This window comes from Dasypus novemcinctus, chromosome 14 (assembly GCF_030445035.2).
Source record: "Dasypus novemcinctus isolate mDasNov1 chromosome 14, mDasNov1.1.hap2, whole genome shotgun sequence".
Lineage (NCBI taxonomy): Eukaryota > Metazoa > Chordata > Mammalia > Cingulata > Dasypodidae > Dasypus > Dasypus novemcinctus.
The window spans coordinates 95,238,473-95,259,873 of NC_080686.1; the positions used below are offsets into that span (position 1 = coordinate 95,238,473).

General features: G+C 36.8%; 1 protein-coding gene across 2 annotated transcripts in view; it reads left to right on the forward strand.

The window, feature by feature from the left end:
* The window catches only part of EFR3A (EFR3 homolog A), a 131,436-nt gene that overhangs the window by 23,462 nt on the left and 86,573 nt on the right, over positions 1–21,401 (forward strand). The window contains exons 2-3 of one of the 2 annotated variants that reach the window (XM_004464858.5): positions 15,035–15,111; positions 20,005–20,132. In XM_004464858.5, coding sequence (XP_004464915.1) covers positions 15,035–15,111; positions 20,005–20,132 — 205 coding nt within the window. The remainder of the gene's footprint in view (positions 1–15,034; positions 15,112–20,004; positions 20,133–21,401) is intronic. The other variant, XM_071208034.1, reaches the window with a different exon arrangement.

Genomic DNA, 21,401 nt, shown 5'->3' on the forward strand with positions numbered 1-21,401 from the left:
AGTATGTTTTCCTAAGGCATAGTGCCTTAGTTTGTTTAAGCAGAAAGTGTATTTGTGAGAGCTTTTTTAAAAGCTAGACTTAAAAGTGGTAGTAAATCCTGACACTTAATGGGTTTTTTAAAATTTTTTTTTGTCTTTATTTTTTTAATATTACATAGGTTACCAGTAGGGTTTTAAGCTGTGACCGTAGTATTATAAATACTATTAAGATCACAATAAGTACACAGAAAGGATTAATTTAAAAAACAACTCAGCTTTATTGAGATATAATTTATATACCACAAAGTTTACCTCTTTTAAGTGTATGAAAAATTCATTTTTATGTTCAAAACCTTAGGAATTACCTGGACAATTTTTACAAATTACAAATATTAATTCACAGATGTCCTGCCTTTTTGTGTCCCCCAACTCCATGTTTTGATTCTGTGTACTCACTCTTTCATATTAAAAGAGACTTGCTAAAATTAAAGATATTAGATGGTAAGATTCTAAAATTCCAGTTCTTTCTAACCTCTTAATTGGAAAGAAGATTTTTTTATCTCTGGATTTTTAAAATTAAGCACAGTATATTTTTAAGTTTAAAATTTTGAAAGCATCCAGAATCACATGACCATTATCCGATTATAAGAATTTATAATTGTGGAGAGGAGAATTAACTGGACTTTTCCACTGTAGCCACAAATTATAGTAAAGCAAAGTATTCCCACATTATTGCTACAAAGTGAAAAATAGGCTATGCCTTCAAAGCTGAGCATGCTTAAATTTGGATGTGTTAGGATTTATGAAGGATGTTGAGAAATGCTTCCATTCTTTTCCTATTTAGTTTTGGGATAGTTATGCCTAGAAATAGGTTATCAACATAATGTTGCTGTAAGCTGAAACTCACAGGGCACTGTGGGAGAGAAAGCTTTAAGAAACCCTGCAGGAGTCAGTCACCTGGCTGTGAGTTTGTGAAGAACCCTTCTCTCCCCTCCCCCCACCCCCGCCCCCAGTTGCCTGCAGTGACAATGGCTGGGTGCTCCTTGTAGCTTTGCTAATGTAGTCTGTATGCAGTTTACCAGTGACTTTGTGGAGGCACTCCAACAGCTTAATAAAGGCTTCTCGTTTTTTTTTCTTTCATACATCATTTTGTGTTCTTAGGGATATATTAGAGGTCAGAGCAAATTGTTAGAGGAAAATAATATAATTTGCAGAAGTAGAGAGTTTTGCCATATGACAGATTCTTGGGCATGTATCACCACTCCGTTCTCTACCATCTAACTTGATTTTTGTGTCTTTGGAGAACCATGCTAACAATTATATAATTTTTTGGTAGCTGCAAAATATTTTGACTTTGCTGCTTCATTTAGTCTCCAAGTTAAACAGTTCAGATTATTTAAAAAAGAATTTTAAAAGCCATCGCTGGAAGACAGTATAGTGTATGAGCTGTTAAGAGCACAGGCTCTTAATAGAATCTACTATTGTACTTCTACCTATGAGACTGAACAAATTACTTTTACCTTCCTGGCTCCCTGTTCATAAAGTGTAAATGTTAATGCGTCATAGAGTTGTTCTGAGGAGTAAGTAAGATAAAACCTGGAATGGAGGAGGCGGACTTGGCCCAGTGGTTAGGGCGTCCGTCTACCACATGGGAGGTCCACGGTTCAAACCCCGGGCCTCCTTGACCCATGTGGAGCTGGCCCATGCGCAGTGCTGATGCGCACAGGGAGTGCGGTGCCACACAGGGGTATCCCCTGCGTAGGGGAGCCCCACGCGCAAGGAGTGCGCCCCGTAGGGAGAGCCGCCCAGCGCGAAGGAGAGTGCAGCCTGCCCAGGAATGGTGCTGCACACACGGAGAGCTGACGCAACAAGATGACACAACAAAAAGAAACACAGATTCCTGTGCCGCTAACAACAGCAGAAGCGGACAAAGAAGACACAGCAGACACAGAACAGACAACTGGGGTGAGGGGGGGAGGGGAGAGAAATAAATAAATAAATAAATCTTTAAAAAAAAACCTGGAATGGAGTAGGTACCTCAAGCATTTGTTGAGTGCATTGTGAAGGAAACAGGTTGCCAGATGAGGGATAGGTAAGAGCAGGGAATTGCTATAGACCCAGTGGTCACTTTAGGTCTTCTAGTTTCCACTCTGTTTTGCACTTTATAAAACCAGACTTTGTGCCCAAAATTTGTGCATGCAAATTTGTGGAGCACTTGTATGTAGTATTTGATATACTTGTGAAATAGATTTTTTACTTACAACATGTTTCCATTTTTAAAATTGTGCTCACTTATTACACTTTGATGTAAACTGATGGTATAGATACTTTTTCTTCTACTAAGATCAAACATTCATTTAAAGTGAGCTGTATCTAGTACTTGAAAAAATTGTTAGAATTCTTGCTTCGGAGCAAAAATTCCTTCTTTTCCAGTCTCAGTTATTTTGTGTTCTAACATTGACATGGCAAAGAAATGTTTGAATTTGAGTGACTAGAATATCGAAGAATCAATTAAATTCTCCGTGGCTAGCTTAAAGTCACTTCGATATTTGATTTGAGTTCAGGACTGGCACATATCCACTAAATTTAGAATGTACATGTCTACCTGATAATCCTTCGACATAATTGACAGTATAATCTCACAGATTGTTTTCCTCATGCTCCTCTTTTACATGACATCCTTAAATATTTGAGTAATACCTGACCATATTTTAACGTTTACTGTACTACACATTCTGTGCTGAGCTTTTTTTTTTTAAACTTAAAAGGATGAAGATTTTTGTTAAACATTTAAATTAATTTAGGATTTATTAACCTTCACATATACCATGCCACAGTCAAACCCAACAAGTTTACCATGAATTAGGGCAAACTCCCTTCAGTTAAGAGTAAGAAACTTGGGGACTTCTGGGAAGATGGCAGCAGGGTAGATAGGCAAAGCTCAACTCTCTCAGGAAAGACAGCGGATAAAGGGCAAAAACCTACAACTTTGGGGATCTATGCAACAGGAAGGTGCTGTGCATCATCCAGGAGGATAGATAAAGAAGCCAAAGGAAAGCAGAGAGTTACTCGCCCTTGCAGCTGGATATGGCAAGTATACCTCTTTCAAGGCAAATGGCCTTGGTGAAACTGGCTCACTACAGAGCGTTCCCTGGGAGGAAGAGGGGTCTGGCAGAGGGTAGACAGTGGTTTCTTTTTGGTGAGGTTGGACAGCGGAGCCTCCTTTGAATCTCAAAAAAGACCCCAAAGGGCACTGAGTCCGCCCCAGGGAGAGGGGAGGGGCACCTGTGATCAGGCAGGCTGTCACACCCCACCCCCTGGGAGAGAGAGGAATTAGGTCAGTAAGGGGGCGGAGTCAGGAACCTAAGCAGTGCAAACTGCTGGAAGCCTACCTACCCAACTCACCTGAGGAAACTGAGGCAGTAAGACCCAGATAAGCTTTCAGAGGCGTCCTTAACCTGTGATGCCAGTGTACTTCAGTGAAAGAATTCCTGCCTTGCATATATGGAAGAATGCCTGCCTTATCTGTATGAGGTCCCAGATTCGATTCCTGATACTTCCTAAGAGAAGGGAATCCAACAGGTCATCAGGTGCTCTGCCAGAACGTACAGACAGATTTTTTTCCCTAATTTTAGGTCTTCTTGGATCTCTTATTTTTTATTGGTTCCTTTTTTTCCTTTCTTTGTTTTATCCACCAATACCAGGTACATCACCTGCGGAGGGTAGGCTGCAGCATGGTTGATGAGTACCAGCAGCCTGAAAAGGTCCTTAGGGGCCTAAGAGGAAGGCTGTTTCTCCTGGGTTGTTTTTGTTGTTGTTGTTTTGTTTCTTGTTTGTTGTCTTTTCCCTTTCTCTGTTCCCTTTTTTCATTTTACTTATTTTTTTCAACTTACTTTATTTTCTTACCTTCATTTTTCTATCATCTGTCTTCTGTTGCTTCTCTTTCATTCTGCCTCTGTTTGCCCTTCATTCTCTCTCTCCCTCTCCCCCCCCCCCCCCCCTTTTCCTCTCTTCTTATCTTTCTGGCCTTTTAATTCACTCTATTTTTTTTTCCCTCTATTTTGTTGTTGCACTTTTTCTATTCTACCTTTTTTCTTATTCCTTTGTATTTTTTATGATTCTTCACTCATTTATTCTCCTAGCTCTTGTACAGTTCCTCTTCTTTTATTATTATTATTATTTTTTTCTCTTCTTATCTCTTTCCTTTTCTCTGATCCTAATATTTTTTTTTGCAAGGGAAGACAGACAACTGCAAGGATATAGAATAAGAGGAACCAAGTGTCAAAATGAACCTTACCACATACACACAAGACTAAGAAACCTATTTAGTTCTTGATGGCAGACAATACATTGCACCCCATTTCTGACCACCAGAACATCTAGAAAATTATCTAAACATTTTGAAGAAATGATTTTCATTGCAAAGTACAGTAAAATTGAAAACACTTGCAAACACACGAATCATTCCAAATCCAAAATATCTATGTATAAGAAAATCTTGATGTCTCAAGTACTCAAGAACAGCTAATATTTGTTTCCTGTGGCAGAAAGGAGGAAGTAACTTTTATAGAGAACAAAGTTCCCCTATCCCCAAATTTTGCTAATAGGGCAAAACAACAGCAACAAAACCCTGATGTTTCCACCTGATTTAGAACCAGTTGAGAGAAGTGTAATAGTCTGATGTAGGTCAGAACATCAGCTTTATTACCAGTAAAGCTGCATTGGGGAACATGGCTTGCCTTTTGTTCATCAACAGGCTTCCTTCTAGTTTCCCTCCAAATTTAGATCTTATGACAATGTGTGTAAGGGCCACCCCTTTTTGGTTGGCAGAGCAAACACACTTATCCAGCCTTGTGTATACTGTCTCCAACTTTTTGGTAACCCCCTAGAGGATATGTGGAGTGGCAGGCTTCTACACCAAATAGGCTTATTGTGTAAAAGTAGGAAAAAGAGTGAATCACAGAATGCAGAACTGAAAGAGACACACTTGAGAGTTCAAAGAGTGCCTTTCTTTGTTTATTCATTCAGCACAGAGATTTGCAGTCTTACTATGTGCCAGGCACTGTGTAGGTGCTGAGGATATGGAGGCAAACAAGACAGATTTGAAGCTTACATTGTAGGGCATACTCTGTTCTTTCTTCCTGGCTCACTAGTAAAATAAGTCACTTTTCCTCTCTTCTTCACATGGGTCATAAACCGCACTTGGAAAAGCATTATACTGTAGAAGCATAGTTTGCTTAGATAGGGTTTATTCTGAGGTGATCCTTTGCCATCTAAGAGAATATATACACTCCACGAGTGGAAGACATTTGCATGCTGCTTTTCTTAGGGAAGTTGGAGGTGGCAGTAATATTTCCCCAGAGATGTATTAAGAGTATGGTAGAAAAGTCAGCTGTAGATAAGAAATTCTACCCTACTGAGGGTGATTGCAGCCACTTGTTCTTACTCTATGATTTTCTTTGTATCTGTCTTTTGTTTTTAGTAAAGTAATACTTTGTTTTCTATGATATAGATTTCTTATAGTCTTGATATATTTGAAAGATCTTGATGTCAGAAATCAGCTGTGTGAATTATTCACACATATTGTAATGCCTAGCTTTGTACCTTGAATGTAGTAAGCATCTTAATGGAACATTTTAATCATGCATGTTCAGGGAATTTATTGGTTAATGGCTTTTCTACAAAAATTATTTCATTGATGTATTCAGTTTGTAGTTAACACAAGAATTGAAGCTAGGTAAACTCTTAAGTTATTATATTTTTTAAACCAGACTTCTGTTTCTTTTTTTCCTTACCTTTCTCTTTATCTTTCCTGGTTGGTTTTATGCTGCTTTCCCTCATTTTTAGCTGTAACTGAAAATTTGACTACTTTATTTAATGTCTTTAGACGTGTCTCAGTACTTGATCAAATAAATGGATAATCATATGCCTTGGTTTGCCTGGTATGGTCCTGGCTTAATTATTAATAGTACTGCGATCCCTGTCAAGATATTAAATTATATAAATACCCCTGGACCCCTGGAACCATGTAAATCAGTAATTCGTAAATGGATTTATGGCCTTCACTTGTCTTCAGGGGTCCATCAGGTGCTCTTGAATTAATGTTGATGGCACTTCCTGTATTTTGAGTTCAAATGTGAGTATTTCATAGACCTTCAAGCTTGGGTATCCTCTACCAGGTAGCATTAGTAGCTTCATGTTTGTGAGAATTTTTGTGTTTTGAATGTGGAATTTAATTTGCTTTAACCTTATTTGTGAACTCTGCAAGGTTTCAGCTATCTCAAGAAGTTTTTGCCTTTCAAAATGGTTTTTGAACCAAAGGGTGAGAATTTCTGTGCCATTAACATAGGTTCAGGAACTTAAATTATAAAACATTGAGTGCTAATAGGACTCTCCCTTTTCAAAAGGACACTTAAAGAATAGAATAATATTCTGTGGTGTTCCATGAAAATTTATTCAGGGTATTTGAGCCATTTACAGGAAATTCTTAATTTATAGGCAGGATAACTAAAGGGAAAGTTGTAAGTTTGGTTTCTTTTGTCCTCTTTCAAATTAAAGGAAACTTCACTAGTTATTGGATATACTATCATCTGTATTTAAAAAAATAAAAATACTCCTTATAGCCAGAAATAGACAAATATTGGCTAACTTTATAATTTTGTGTATTTACCAAAATATTCTCTGTGATGTAGAAAGTCAGTTCTTATAGAAACCTCCAAAGATACAGATTTGTTGAAATACACTTCAGAGATGAAAAGTCTCCAACTCCTGAATGACTTTTCCAATAGGTTCCCTAGCTGGGCGTTAAATTTCTTATTGAAGATTAGGAATTGACGTGTTTTTTTGTTTTTGCTAGCTAGTATTTTTGTTAGACTGTGTTTTAATAGGATCCTTAAGACACATTAGTGCTGAGTATTTTACTTTCCCAGTTTCATTGTAAATTCTGATTTGCCTTTCACTTTCCCACTTCTTTTTCCTTCTTAATCATGACCCCAACATTTGTCTTAGACCAGTGTGTAATTCCCACCCCCCTCCAAATATGTTCATTTTGTAAAGTAAATATCAGTATGATACTCAGTACCAGTATGATAGTTGGTACCATGGTTTGGATTCAAGGGGAAAGTTGAATCCAAAAAAAAAAAAACTGTGCTTTTTTTTAAAATACACAGAGAAATGTGATTCATTTTGTAATTCCAACCTCACTACTGACATTATTGTGTAGAGGACATTAATCAATACTTTATATAGTAAAAAAGGGAATTACATACTATTTAAGTTTTCAGTTCTGCCTCACCAATTACATACTTCCAGAGATTGGAACACAGGAATTGTGTACTCTCTTTCTTTGAAGAAGGTCTTTGGCATGGCAGGATGTAGGGACATCGTCTTAGAAGCAGAGCTGAACCCACATTCTATGTCCAATGGTGGTGGGAACAGAGGTGTGAGTAATTTTCTTTCCTTGTTGCAGCTCTGGTTCCTGTGTAACCAACTGGATCAATTTTTGTTTATTATGCAAATTAAACTAGCATCAAATGAAATGAATTTTCTGATTTTAATATTTGCAGATTTTTTGCAAGGAAAAGAGATGTTGTTGTTGTTGTTGTTGTTTTTCCTACAGACGGTATCTCAGAATAGTTTGGATAAATGTTCCAGAGTTTTTGTCTGTGTTATACCTATTGTAGAACGTGGTATTGCATAGTAATAGTGAAGTCCATTTTTTAAAACAGAAATTGGAGCTCTAATTCCATTTATTGCTTTTATTGTGCTTCTCTTTTACATAGGTTTATATGCCTGGGAATAAAGAACAAACAGTGAAATTGAGAGTGAAAGGAGAGAAGGGATAGAATTACATGTGGAAAGAATCATGTAATAAAATACTCCTCTAATGTTATTAAAATCCTTTGAAAAGGAACACTTTCCTGAAGATAAGATTATTTTGTTCCCTTTCCTTTGACCCCCATATCTAATTAGTAACCAAACCCTTTTGATGCTTCCTTTATGACATCTACCATGTTCCTTTCTTTCTAAGTTCTGGGTCATTAGAATATGCATTTTGGTTTTTCATGTGCCATCCCTCACAGAGATACTTGCATTGTTCCTATTTCAGTTGTCCTTTGCTGTTTCCAGTTTTCCTTGTAGTTCACTTCTCATCCTTGGGGTTCCAACTCAAGTACCATATCCTTTGTAAAAAACCTCTCTTCTTTTGAGCCGAAAATGTTCTCTCTCCCCATAGGACTTCTGTGGCCTTTATTACCCTGAAGTCCATTTGCCATTGGGTATCTCTTGTCTTCAAATGTTGTCCAAATCTCGTTTTATTATTTTATTTTTAAACCTTTGTCTTTCCTAGCAAATAGTTACCACTGTAAATCCCTTGTATTTCTTTTTAGCACAGTACCCTATACACATGCCTTGAAGTATGAGAATATTGTAAAAGTACCCTTATTATAGCTAGGTGTATATGTGTATGTGTAGATATGTGTGTTTTTGTCCTTGGAAGGGTTATGTGTAAGTGGGACTGTAAAATTACTAAATCTTCTTAATCATATGAAATAAATGCCTTCTTCTGACACTACCTGAATAAATGGCTTGAAGGGAACATACATGAGGCAGATATTTTTGAAGATTTTGCACACTGCAGAGCTAGACTTCCCTTTTTTTTTTTTTTAAGACTTCTTGAGTGATGAATTTTTAATATCTTTTAGTAGAAAAATAGTGTGTCTCTTTTCATCTTCATTACTGGTAGCCTCCACTGGACCTAAAAGTAAAACATGAATTGTTTAAGGTGATTCAATTGACATTGTCATCTGTTTGTTGGAGAAATCATATTGTTCTGGCATTTATCTAGTTTTCTTGATACACATGTACTTTCTTTACCACTATTTTATTTGATTTTTATAGCATATATTAGAGCAGATGTTAAAGTAATTTTATATATCACTGAACTTTGGGTCCTTGTTTATTTAGTTAAGAAATGTTTTTGTAAATGTCTGTTATATGCCAGGTGTGCACAATGATGAATAAAACATAGGGGCTTTGGATTTGAGCAACTCATGTTCTGGTTGTAAAGACAGACATGTATACAAAGAAGTACAATAAATCCTTGCAGGTACCGTGATAGAAATACACAGAAGTATGTAGTGAGGACTTAAAGGACTGAAATCCAGTCTTTGTAGTCACTCTCATTGAAAAGTATGGATTTAGTGAGCCCTAAATATGTCAGTGAATTCTTGGTATAATACATGTAAGAATTAAATGAGATAATAGAATGCCACATTGCAGGTATAGAAACTACATTTCTCCTTTTACAGATGTTGAAACAAACCTAATCCAGAGTCAGCCAGACAGTAACTAGAGGACCCAGTTCCCATCATAGGATCTAAACATTTGCAGTGTTTTTAACTTAGCCCTCTGGTTTTGAAAGATAGTTTTATCCCAAGTACCTATGCCTTTTATCCAAAGTACCTAAACACATGGTAGTGTTTAGTTTAATGATGTAGATATTAATATTTCCAGTTAGAATTAAATTATCATTCGATAATACAGTTAATTGAAAGTATAAGTTGCTTCTTTTAAAAGGGTTTTTTATTTATTACCCAAGTCATCAAATTTACAGGATTGCATAGGAAAGTAAAAGTCATATATCACAAACCAAAAGTACTCACTTGTGGACCAACCACTTAGAGTATTAGTTTCCATTAAGCAAAATGCTCCTAGCATTTTTTGGAAACATTCTGCTTATTTGAGATCACATGCCTGATTCATCCTACTATCAGTTCTGCTATGAGATATTCCAGGCAGGTGCTCAGGCCCTTCTGTGATTGTTTCTTTGAGTCATGATGGGTTGAAAATCAATTTCTAATTTCTAACTCTATTTTCTAATTTCTACTCTAATTTCTAACTCTAATCAAAGAATGAGGTTATTCCTTTCCTAGAGGTCATTTCATCCCATTCCTCTGTGAGAACTAAAAGACAATGAAGCTAAGGAGAAGAAATTGTCTTGGGTGTCTTTAAAGAAGAAATGGCTAATTTTATATACCAAAAAAAAGGGAGGGGGCATATTAAATGTATTTAAATGGTTTCTGTAGTCCAGGCACTTTTTATTATTACTTCAGTACCAAGCCTGAGAGGTAGGTAGTAGGATTTTCATATTTACTGAGGCATCGAGAGCCTTCTTGAACAGATTGCCCCATGAGCTTGTATGTTCATTACTATAATAGATAGCGTGGCATTTTTATTTGCTCATAATTTATCTCCTCCAACTGTTCCTGAGGTTCATTTTCCTGTAGTTTAGTTATCCTTCTTGAGAGATCTTGTTTCTCTGCCTCCAAGTGTATCACAGTCAGGGTCCTGAATTCCACATGCTGTGGGAGGAGAATAATGGATTATCTCCTCCTTTTTGTACTGGAATGAATTAAATTTAAAGGAAGAACTCATGTTTCTCAGACTTACCCATTGCTTGAGGCATTCTGTAATGTACTTAGCCCTTTTTTCTCTGGGAAGAGAGAAAGTAGAGAAGTCAAAAATAGGATGTTATTGGGGCTCAGGTGAGGAGTACATTGGAAGGGATCAGAAGCTAAGATGCAGAGGAATTCAAGTAATGCTTTAAGGAAAGAAATAGGTTTATTTTCTTATTTAAACGGTATGAAAATCTGCTTTTATTACTAGCAATACGGGTACTTTAACGGTGTCTTATTTAAGTTCTTCTGCCTTGCTAGCTGAATTTGATATGGATATTATCAAGTTCTTGATGTTATATTTGATGTCAGTGACAAGTTAGATAAGTTACAGTACTTTAGTACCCTTTGCTAATTAATTGCAAGTAAAGTGAACTAGGCACTTCCTGAATGAACAGTAGGTAAAAGGACCTAGAAGCAGGAAGATCAGCTACAAAATAGTCTCATACAGCATGAAAGACTATGTTCAGGTACCTGCTGCTGAACTCGAAAAACCTTATGAATTTACTCCGACAAGAGATTCAACCACATTTCTATGCCTAAGTAGGTTCAATGATTTTATTTTACTTGTGCTTGTGATGTTTATAAGTACAGTATTCTTTTGTTTAAAGTAGTCTTCAAAACAGTTCCTTTTGTGACTATTAATGCCAGTCATTTTAACCTTTAACTTCTGTAGTCTCGAATGTTACCGTTTTATAGAAACCTGAGTACATGAAAAATTTTAACCTAGTTTCATGTAACTTTTCTATCATTGGTAGCTTTCCATTTATAGTAAACAGTCAAGAAGGTGTTTTTATTGGAAATAATATTTATAATTCTAATTGGAAACTTACCATCAGGACTTGTTTTCTGGCTCCTTTGCCAGTCTCTGCGTGAGAGCAATTTGAAGTTACTGCATTTGGCTTTGCATTTGTGTTAGCAAAGTATTTATCTTAATCTTCCTATCTTGTAACAAGCTTCTTTAATCATTGCAATACCTAGCTCTGTATCCTGTATTACTGCTCAATACATATTTGGTTTTAATTTATGTTAGTGTATTAATATTTATCTAAAATATTTCTTTAATATTTATTTTATTTATTTCTCTCCCCTTCCCTCCCCCGCCTCCCTGCCCCAGTTGTCTGTTCTCTGTGTCCATTTGCCACATGTTCTTTTTGTCCGCTTCTGTTGTTGTCAGCGGCACGGGACTCTGTGTTTCTTTTGGTTGCGTCATCTTGCTGCATCAGCTCTCTGTGTGTGCGGTGCCACTCCTGGGCAGGCTGCACTTTCTTTCGCGCTGGGCGGCTCTCCTTACGGGGCGCACTCCTTGCGCGTGGGGCTCCACTACACGGGGGACATCCCTGCGTGACAGGGCACTCCTTGTGCGCATCAGCACTGTGCATGGGCCAGCTCCACGTGGGTCAAGGAGGCCCAGGGTTTGAACCGTGGACCTCCCATGTGGTAGGCGGACGCCCTAACCACTGGGCCAAGTCCGCTTCCCTAAAGTATTTTTTAATTAGGTGTAGCAGATACCTACAGAAGTATGACTTTTGCCAGCTTGCTCTCCTTCTGCCCCTGTCCCTGCCTCTCTGTCTTTCAGTAAGCAGACTTCTGTTTTGTTTTATACTCTTAAAAGGGTTCAAGTATAGTATTTTGGTATTAGTTAATCTGAAAATCTCTTAATGGACTCTTTGGATTTTTTTTTTCTTCTGTTAAGATGGATGACATCCTAAACAGTGGATAACATTTTATTTTATAAGCATATAGCTCCTAAGTTATACTGCTGAGTTATTCACTAATTTTTTTCTTTTTGGTAAGCATTTATAAACTCCTCAGGGACAGGGATCTTGCCTCTTTTATACTTTCTTGTATCTGTGACCACTAGCCTAGTGATAGGCATGTAGTATTTGAAAATGAAATATTTGGGTGTGGAATGATTTGACTCCTGATACCCTTAGTGTTATGGAAAGAGCATGAGATTTTAATGTTAGATGCAAGACTCTCACCGAGCCATTACTGTTGACTAAGTTAGTTGATTAGTTCTGCTACAATTCTTGCTCCTGTAAAGTGTAATTATAATGACATCTCATAAGATTGTTGGAAAGGTGAAGAAATGTATGCGCAGTGCTTTAGGCCTACTAAACATGTGCAAATCTTAACTCTTTCGTTTTTAGTCACAGCTTTAAAGCTCCACTCTACTGCAGATCTGGCTGCAGATAGTTTTACTTGTTTTTGGCTTTGCTGGGCATTCAGTTAACATCTGGTGTATGGCAGCATGAATGAATAATGAATGCTTTATGAGGAAAATGAGATCTGGGGTAGTTGTCTCTTGCATAAGGTTACTGGATAAGATAGTAGCAGAGTTCTACTTAGAAGCAAGGTCAATATTCTCTCATACTATGTTTTGGCCACTAAATCCATACAGATGTATACTTAATGCTCATGCACATATACACATCTCAATTTCATAAATCATTAGAATAATTTTATAATGGCTCAAGATATTCCTATTAAGTTATGGGTTTGAAGGACAAGATAATTGATCACTCCTACTTGAATAGTTCTTTCCAGACTGCTGATGTGCCTTACTCAGTGCACATTGCCATATAAGTGAAAGAATTGGAATGACTAGGTCTTTTGGATTGGAATCCATTGCTTTTTCCAAGATACTGAAAACTGAAAATACGTAGGACAGCCTTTGAGCAGTTTTGGAAATGACTTGACTTTGAGGTGGTTTTCTACCTCGCATGTAGTATCATGTAGATAGATGTATTGACTGTTTGGAGTTACTGTGTGTGTTTGTTGATTGTTGTTTCCAAGTCTTTGTGTCTGACTTATATATAATGTAGATTTTTCCAAAAGATTGTTATCCAGGAGTGGATTCAATTCCCGTGACTTTAAGTAAATTTCTTAATCTTTTGAAAGTCAGCTTCTTCATCTGTAAAACAGGTAACAGTACCTACCTTGCAGGGTCAGAAAGATTAATATAGTAAATAGTTTGACATTTAACATGTGCTTAATATGGTATACATCACTCATCCTCTAAGGGGTTAGGCCACAAAAATGTTGGATCCAGCATAGTATTCTACTCTACCTTAATCTACTATGTATAGGCTTTAGGAACAGTTGTTTTATTTATAAAGTGAAGATATCATCACTGCAGAGAACATACTCTTGCACATAGCTCTTTGGCTTCCTTGTTTTACTGTTCTTAGCTGAAATGCCTTAAATGTGAAATCGCTGAAACAAAGGATAGGAACTTTTAGGACTCTTCTTATATATTGCTAAATTGCATTCCAGAGTAGTTGTACCAATTTCTCCAGCCATTTGCAGTGTTTGGGACATATTATCTTTAAGTCTACCCAACCAGTGCTGGAATTATTACTTAAGTATAAAATGGTCCTTGTAGTTTCTTTTAATATTACTTTTATTAAGTAGATAGTTTATATATTTAGTAATTTTTTTCATGTCTTTTTCCATTTATATATTGGTCTTGTTTTTATAGAGGGTTTATAAATTAGACACTTATGTCCTTTGTGATATTTATTGCAATCTTTTTTTAATTTTAATTTTAAAGAGTTCCTGTTTAATTTTTTCTATGACATATTTTCACAGCCTATAATATATTAATGAAAAAACAAAACTACTTTGGAATGTATCAGTTTTGTAAATTATAAAGAGAAATTGGTTACAGTAGGGTTATAAGTTTGAAAGAGTGTTATAAGTTGTCAGGACATTTGTACACATTTAATATAAAGAATCAATGATCTCTTGGAAACCTAAAGGTGATAATACTGCCAGAGATGGAAAGTAAATACCTTCTCTATAAAAGAGCCATGGGAGAAGGTCGGCAAGCCAGCTAGGAAGCTGTGGAAACAATATTAGGTAAGATATAAGGTTTGAACTAGGGTAGTCAAAGGAGAAGGAGAGAGGAAAGCAGAAAGGAAGTAAAGCAAGGAAGACATTATTAAGCTAGAAATAATAAGATTTCATTCATTCATGCGTACATTCATTCAACAAATATTTGGATGCCTCCTGTGTGCCAGGTATTATTCCAGTTGGTTGGAAACCTTGAGCAAAACAAGGATCGTGCCTTGGTCTGAGCTTATGTCCTAGTGAGGGGAGAAAGGTGATAACACTGAGCATAAGAGGTAAATTATTTAATATGTTAGATGTAAGTACTATGGGACAAAGACAAAGTAGAGTAGGCCTCATTAAGAAGGTGTGAGATTTAAGAGAATACTTAAAGGAAATGGGGGGGTTAGTCACATGAATATTTGGGCATATACCAGGCAGAGGGGACAGCGAGAACAAAGATTCTGAAGCATGATGGGGCTTGACAAGTTTGGGGGCGGACAGGGGGTCTGTTGTGGCTGGAGTGCACTGGATTGTCCCAGGTTTTCAGGAAGTAGTAGGAGAGGAAAGCAGAAAGGAGGTAAAGCTGGGGTGGGAGGTGTTACAAATTATATATTTGCTTTATAGGATGAATTTGATAGGCTATTTGGGGCAGTTTGAACTTTCCTTTATTTTAAATAGCCCATTAATGTTCAGAAACTTGGATTTATAGTTCAGTTTACAATATTAATAATTTCTATACGATTGCTTTTTTTCCCCCCCAACAGGAGTGTGCTGCTGCTGTTCTGCTTTGCGGCCTCGTTACAAACGCCTGGTGGACAACATCTTCCCTGAAGACCCCAAAGTAATTTGACCTACATCTTTTGATCCTTGTCTTTGCTGACCTGTTTTTCCCCACCCCTGCTGATCTCCCTAAGGTTTCCCTAACTTCATTTCTCTGCTTTTTCTCCTGAATCTCATCATACTACTATATTTTCTCTCACTATTTTACTTTTCAGTGACCCATGTTAGCTTGCTTGTCTCGTTTTCAGGTTCTTTTCATAGATTAGACATAAATCTGGAATGACGGACAGTAGACAATTACATTGTATTCTTTTGTAGTCTATGTAGTGCCTACATTTAAATAATAGTCACCTATCAAAAATGAATGAACTAGCACCAGATTATTTATGCCAAATGCTACGGATATGAGTCTGAACACAGACTTGGTTTTCTGCTGTCCACCAAACTCACAGATAAGAAAAATGCCAATGACAATATTGTGTGGAAAACGCTGTGATAGAGAAATTAGGTATAGGGTGCTACTCGAGTGAGTACATAGGAGTAATATCTAATTTGGACTTAGAAAAAGAAAGACCTGGAGGAAATGATATCTAAGTTAAAAGCTAGAGAATAAACGGGGTCAACCATACAGTTTTTAGAAGAAAATTGAGAGGTAAAGGAAGAATATTCTACGCAAAGTTTGTTCTCTTTTTATATGCCTTCTGATTTCTAGGAAAATTGCTTTATTGTGAAAATTATTAGTTTCAAAGCAACTGGCTTTGAATGATTTTGTTTGGCACTGTCTTAAACGTTTTAAAGTCCTTTCTAGTGTTAAATGGATAGGGACTAAAAAATGTTACATGGGTTTGATTTCCAGAATTTGCTTTATTTTAAAAATGTAGCCAACTATAGAAATCTCTTGGTTATCGTATATTAATGTTGATATATCTCATTTTTTATCAAATCCGTTTTTAACATTCAGATATGAGGTTAATAAATTGCATACTGTTGGATGGCAGATATCTTGCTAAGGTGTATGGAGGCAATTCACTGGATAATTTCTGGCATGTAAAAATTTCTAAAGATATGATCCTGCCTTTAAGGAGATTTATATCCAGTGATGACATAAAGTAAAAGCATATTGAACATCAAATTACATGGTGTGTCACTTTCTGGCAGGGATTATCAGAGGAAATAATATTTGCGGAGCTTTGAAGGAGTTTCTTCACTGCAAATGAGGTGGGAAGGAGGGGGAGCAAGAGAAAAGGCTTAGGAAAGCAAGAGATATATTGAGATCTGTAGCAAGTTGATCCAAATGAAGGTTCATGTAGCTATTTCGGGGAGCATAACGGGTGGTAATCATGTTGACCATGTTTTCTGATTTGAAAATTCAGATATATCATTTAATAGATTGAATATTCAAATCATTATTTCCTTGAGGAGTCTGGGGCATATGGTTGCTAAAGAACAAGGTAGAGGCCAGATTTTATTCAGTGAGGGAGCTTGAACCCTTTGGATCACAGGATTGTTGTGATGAAAGGTAAATTAGATAATGGTTACAGAAAGATTTCCTTTGCCAGGAATTTTCATAAGATTTATTTAAATTGCCATCATTGGGAACCAGACTTTGGCTCAGTGGTTAGGGCATCTGTCTACCACATGGGAGGTCCGCGGTTCAAACCCTGGGCCTCCTTGACCCATGTGGAGCTGGCCCATGTGCAGTGCTGATGCACGCAAGGAGTGCCGTGCCACACAGGGGTGTCCCCCGCGTAGGGGAGCCCCACGCGCAAGGAGTGCCCCTGTAATGAGAGCCGCCCATCGCGAAAGAAAGTGCAGCCTCCCGAGGAATGGCGCTGCCCACACTTCCCGTGCTGCTGACGACAACAGAAGCAGACAAAGAAACAAGACGCAGCAAAAAGACACAGAAAACAGACAACCGGGGGAGGGGAGGGGAGGGGAATTAAATAAATAAAAATAAATCTTTAAAAAAAAAATAAATTGCCATCATTAAAATGAGTTTTAAAAAAGAAAAGATTTACGTGAATCTTGCATACATCAGCAACTATAACCTAATTGGCCATATTTCTTATTTTTTAATTTACCAAAAAAATGTTGTGGTGTAACCAAAATGCATCAGGTAGTAGGTGCATGTGCATGGAATGCAGAATTTGCACATCATCCTTCCCCTCAAAGAGTAATCTAGTAGTGAGAAAAACAAACTGTTTCTTGTAATTATTAGCCGTGTGATCTTGGGCAAGTCCCTCAGTTGCTCATCATGAAATGGAAATAATAAATTGTACCTACCTTGTAAGGGTCTCAAGATGAAATGAGTTAATACAATTCTTTGCTCACTGTTGCCCTGCTAGTGCCTATCACATGGTTTTATTTGTCTAATGAATGAAAAGACAGTATGATAATATACAATAGTGGGGATGACTGCTGTTAGATAAAAGAACATCTCATTTTGTCGTGGGAGTGGGCTTTTATGGAGTTCAGTAAAGGCTCTTTGGAGGAGGCCGAGACCTAATGGACAAGCAGGAGTTATCTGGTTGAACTAAGAAAGAATTTTCCAGGCCAAGAGTCTGATGCCGAGACCTAATGGACAAGTAGGAGTTATCTGGTTGAACTAAGAAAGAATTTTCTAGGCCAAGAGTCTGAAGTGAGCACAAGTGTGTCAGTTTGGGAGCACTATAAATTTTTAGTTTGACAGAAGCAAAGTGCATGAGATAGGGAGTGGTGAGAGTGGTGTTAGAGAGGTAAGCTTAGGTTAGGTGGTAAAGGCCCTGTAGGGCATGTTAGGGGATTGAGCTATTCCATTAGGAAGGATTGTGGAGGCTAAGCAGTGAGATCCCTTAGGCTGATGCAGTAATTGGGACAAATACTGAGAGGGGACTTACAGTGGGTAGAAATGATGGAGAGGACTGATTCAAGGAATACACATGAAATAAAATTGACAAGAATTGGTGAGTGGATGTTGGTGATGCTGGCAAAACAGTTTTGGTGGAAAAGTTGGAGCCTTGAACTGGGGGTGAGAATGTAGAGACAACTCTTGAGAAATTTGGCGGAGGAGTAGTAGTTAAATAAGAACATAGAATTGGAGATTTTTTATTTTGTCTCTCTATGTTTTAAAAAATGGATAATGGATAAAGAAATTGGGTATCCATACAATAGAATACTACTTAGTGATGAAAAGTAACAAAACTATGATATATGCAACAGACATGAATTTCAGAATCATTATGCTCAATGAAAGAAATCATACACAAGAGACTCACATACTGTATGGTTCCTTTTATATAAAATGCATGCTGATTTATAATGTTAAAAAGCAAGGCAGTGGTTTCCACAGGTGGAGGGAGGGTCTGATTGCAAAGGAAAGGAGGAATCTTGTGCAAATGATGGTGATATTCTGTATCTTATTTTTAGTGATAGTTTCATGGGCATATACAAATGTCAAACTTTAAATTACATACTTTAGACAGGTGCAGCTTATTAAAGTAAATTTTCCTCAGTAAGATTAGTAAGGAATAAAAACAAAACTGGATGATATTAAAATGGTGATGTGGAGGAACCAATATATAGGGAGAGATTGAAGAACCAGGAATGAGTGAGGCTCACTGATGGAACCAGATCCCAGGGCCAGTATGAGAACACAGCTCTGGCACAAACAGATAAATTCCTCCTGGATAGGAAAAGCAGGACTCTTTCACTATGCCCAGGGCAGGGCTTCTCAGTCTAGGTTCTTTTGTCATTTTGGTCCAGATCATTCTTTGTTGTGGGGGACTCTCCTCTGTATTGTAGAATGTTTAGCAGTGTCCCTGGCCTCTACCCACTAGATGTCATTAGTACCCTCTCCCTAGTAATGAACAACCAAAATGTCTGCATATATTGCTCTAGAGAACAAAATCATCCTTGGTTGAGAACCACTGGCCTAGATGGCACTGGGAAATTAGGAGAGCTTTTGCAGGTAAATTTTAATCTGATGGCTCTATCTTCTCTGAGAAGGAGGAGTAGGGGTTATTTGCTGTCAGAGAGGAAAGAGAAGTGGTACAGGAACAAGTTTTGAGGGGAATGGTAAAGATTCAAAATGTGAGAGAATGACTCCACTAGGGAAATGGCAAAAAGCCAGAGAATGTTGAGCCAGTTAATAAAAATATGTTTATAAAATTTTTATTTGTAGATTTACCATCTAATATTGTTTCCCTACCTACCTGCTGACTCCCTATCCCAGCATTTAGTTACTTGGACATAAGCCCAGGAAATTTTGTCTGATGATTGGCTCATGGTTGTATGAGGGTGGGGAGAATCCTTAGTCTTGTTGCATGTCACGTATTAGAGGGCAGAGGCAAATGACAGTGAACTCAGATCAGGGACCTGTTGCTGTTGCTTTTTTAATACATTGGTTAAGCCTACATTCATACAGTTCTGAATACTTTCTTATTCATTAAATATAAAAGCTTTATAATTATATCAGCAAATTCTGAATAATTTAAAAAGGAAAACATGTTTACTGTTGTATATATAGACAACAGTATAACATTTAAAATTTTGGAATCAAAACAAGTTTTGTTCAAAAAGTTCTTTCTACCACACTACATCCTCTTCCCTACATCTATAGTCAGTTGAGCTTTTTAATCTCTACGAAGGAAAGTATTATAGTCATTCATTGTTAGTAAAGATACATTTAAATACTTTACCTAACTGGTGCATTTTAAAAAATACTATATATCCATATGGTGAATATTGGCAATAGGCAGCTCTATTCAAAAGGTTCAGTTTTGTTTTTGTTTTTGTTTTTAAAGAGGTACCAGGGATTGAACCCAGGACCTTGTACCTGGGAAGCAGGCACTCAACTCCCTATATCCACTCCCCAGAATATAAAAAAGGGGAAATAAAAAAGATTAAACACTTAAAAATATAGAATTAAGCATGAAAAGATAGCTAATCTATATTGTTCTTACTAATTTTTTTTTAGGATGGCCTTGTTAAAGCTGAAATGGAGAAATTAACATTTTATGCAGTCTCTGCTCCAGAAAAACTGGATCGTATTGGTTCTTACTTGGCAGAAAGGTTGAGCAGGGATGTTGTCAGACATCGTTCTGGGTAAGGAAACTAGTTGCTGCTATCAAAACATGAATTTAGTAGTAGACTTCTTTTTCTGTACTTTTTCCTAGATTAAAGACTTTATGCTTGTTTTAAAAATCTGTATTTTGTATTGTGACCAAGAAGAGTTAAAAAGAGAAATTGTGTTGCATCTGGTCTAACTTGGGAGCTTTATGTTCATAAAACAGAGCTGTTGTTATTAGACTGTCTAATTTTACCTTGAAGATATTGATCCGTATTTGATCCATATTTTATCTATAGACCACTATAGTGAACCTTTATTTCTATTTATTTAATATAAAATTGTTTTTCAACTCTAATCTTACTAGATAGAGGAATAATTATATATGGATTCTTACTACTGTTTTAAAAAAAGACCCTTAAGTCTATCATTTAAGATTAAATCATTTGAATTCCTAAATAATCTATGTTCAAAGAAAATCTCATTCCCTATACCTTTTTTTGTAGGAATTTTTGGTGACTGGATATTTCAGTGTTTATAGTACTTGCATATCAGAGTTAATGGATATGAAAGTCTTTGTAAAATGATCAGATCTGATAACAAACTGAGACCATCATTAAATGTCGCTTTGTTGTTTCATACATGCAATTCAAAGTAGCATTGTAAAGTTTGATTTTGAGGTAATGCCTGCTAATATAGTATCTTTGGTAAATTCTTCCTGGGTTAACCATTACATAAATTGTTTTGCCACCTAGTCAAGCAAAGATAACGTATGGAGGGTAGAATATGGCAATATGAAATTATACCTCTGTAGATGCTGCAACTTTATTCCTTTCCGGGTGCAGGCTTTATGAATAGACTTACGTTAGTTAATAGAGTTACTTGTAGCTTAATTAATTTCTGAGGCTTCTTTAATAGGAAATATTAATCCCTTAATCTGCTAATACTGTAATTTTAAAATCGATCTCTAAAGTGGAAATGAACATGAACATCCTAATTTTTATGGATTTAAAAAGAGAGAACTGTGTTGACTTTAGTTATCAAAGCTTAGAAGATATAAGCATTTTGGTCTGAAACTGTGCTAGCTCTCCTCCTAACATGAGTAAAGGTCTGCCATCTTCATCAGTGCCTCTCTGTGCTTGAACAGTAATAACGTTGCAATTTGGCTTCTAAATACTTCCATATTGTTATTTCATGATGCCAGTTTCTTAGAGTATGCTGTTCTCCAAGTGATAAACTGGCTTTTCTACCCCCACTTTTTTTAGGGAGTCTTTTCAGAAATAGTTGTATGATTGTCAAAGGAGAGT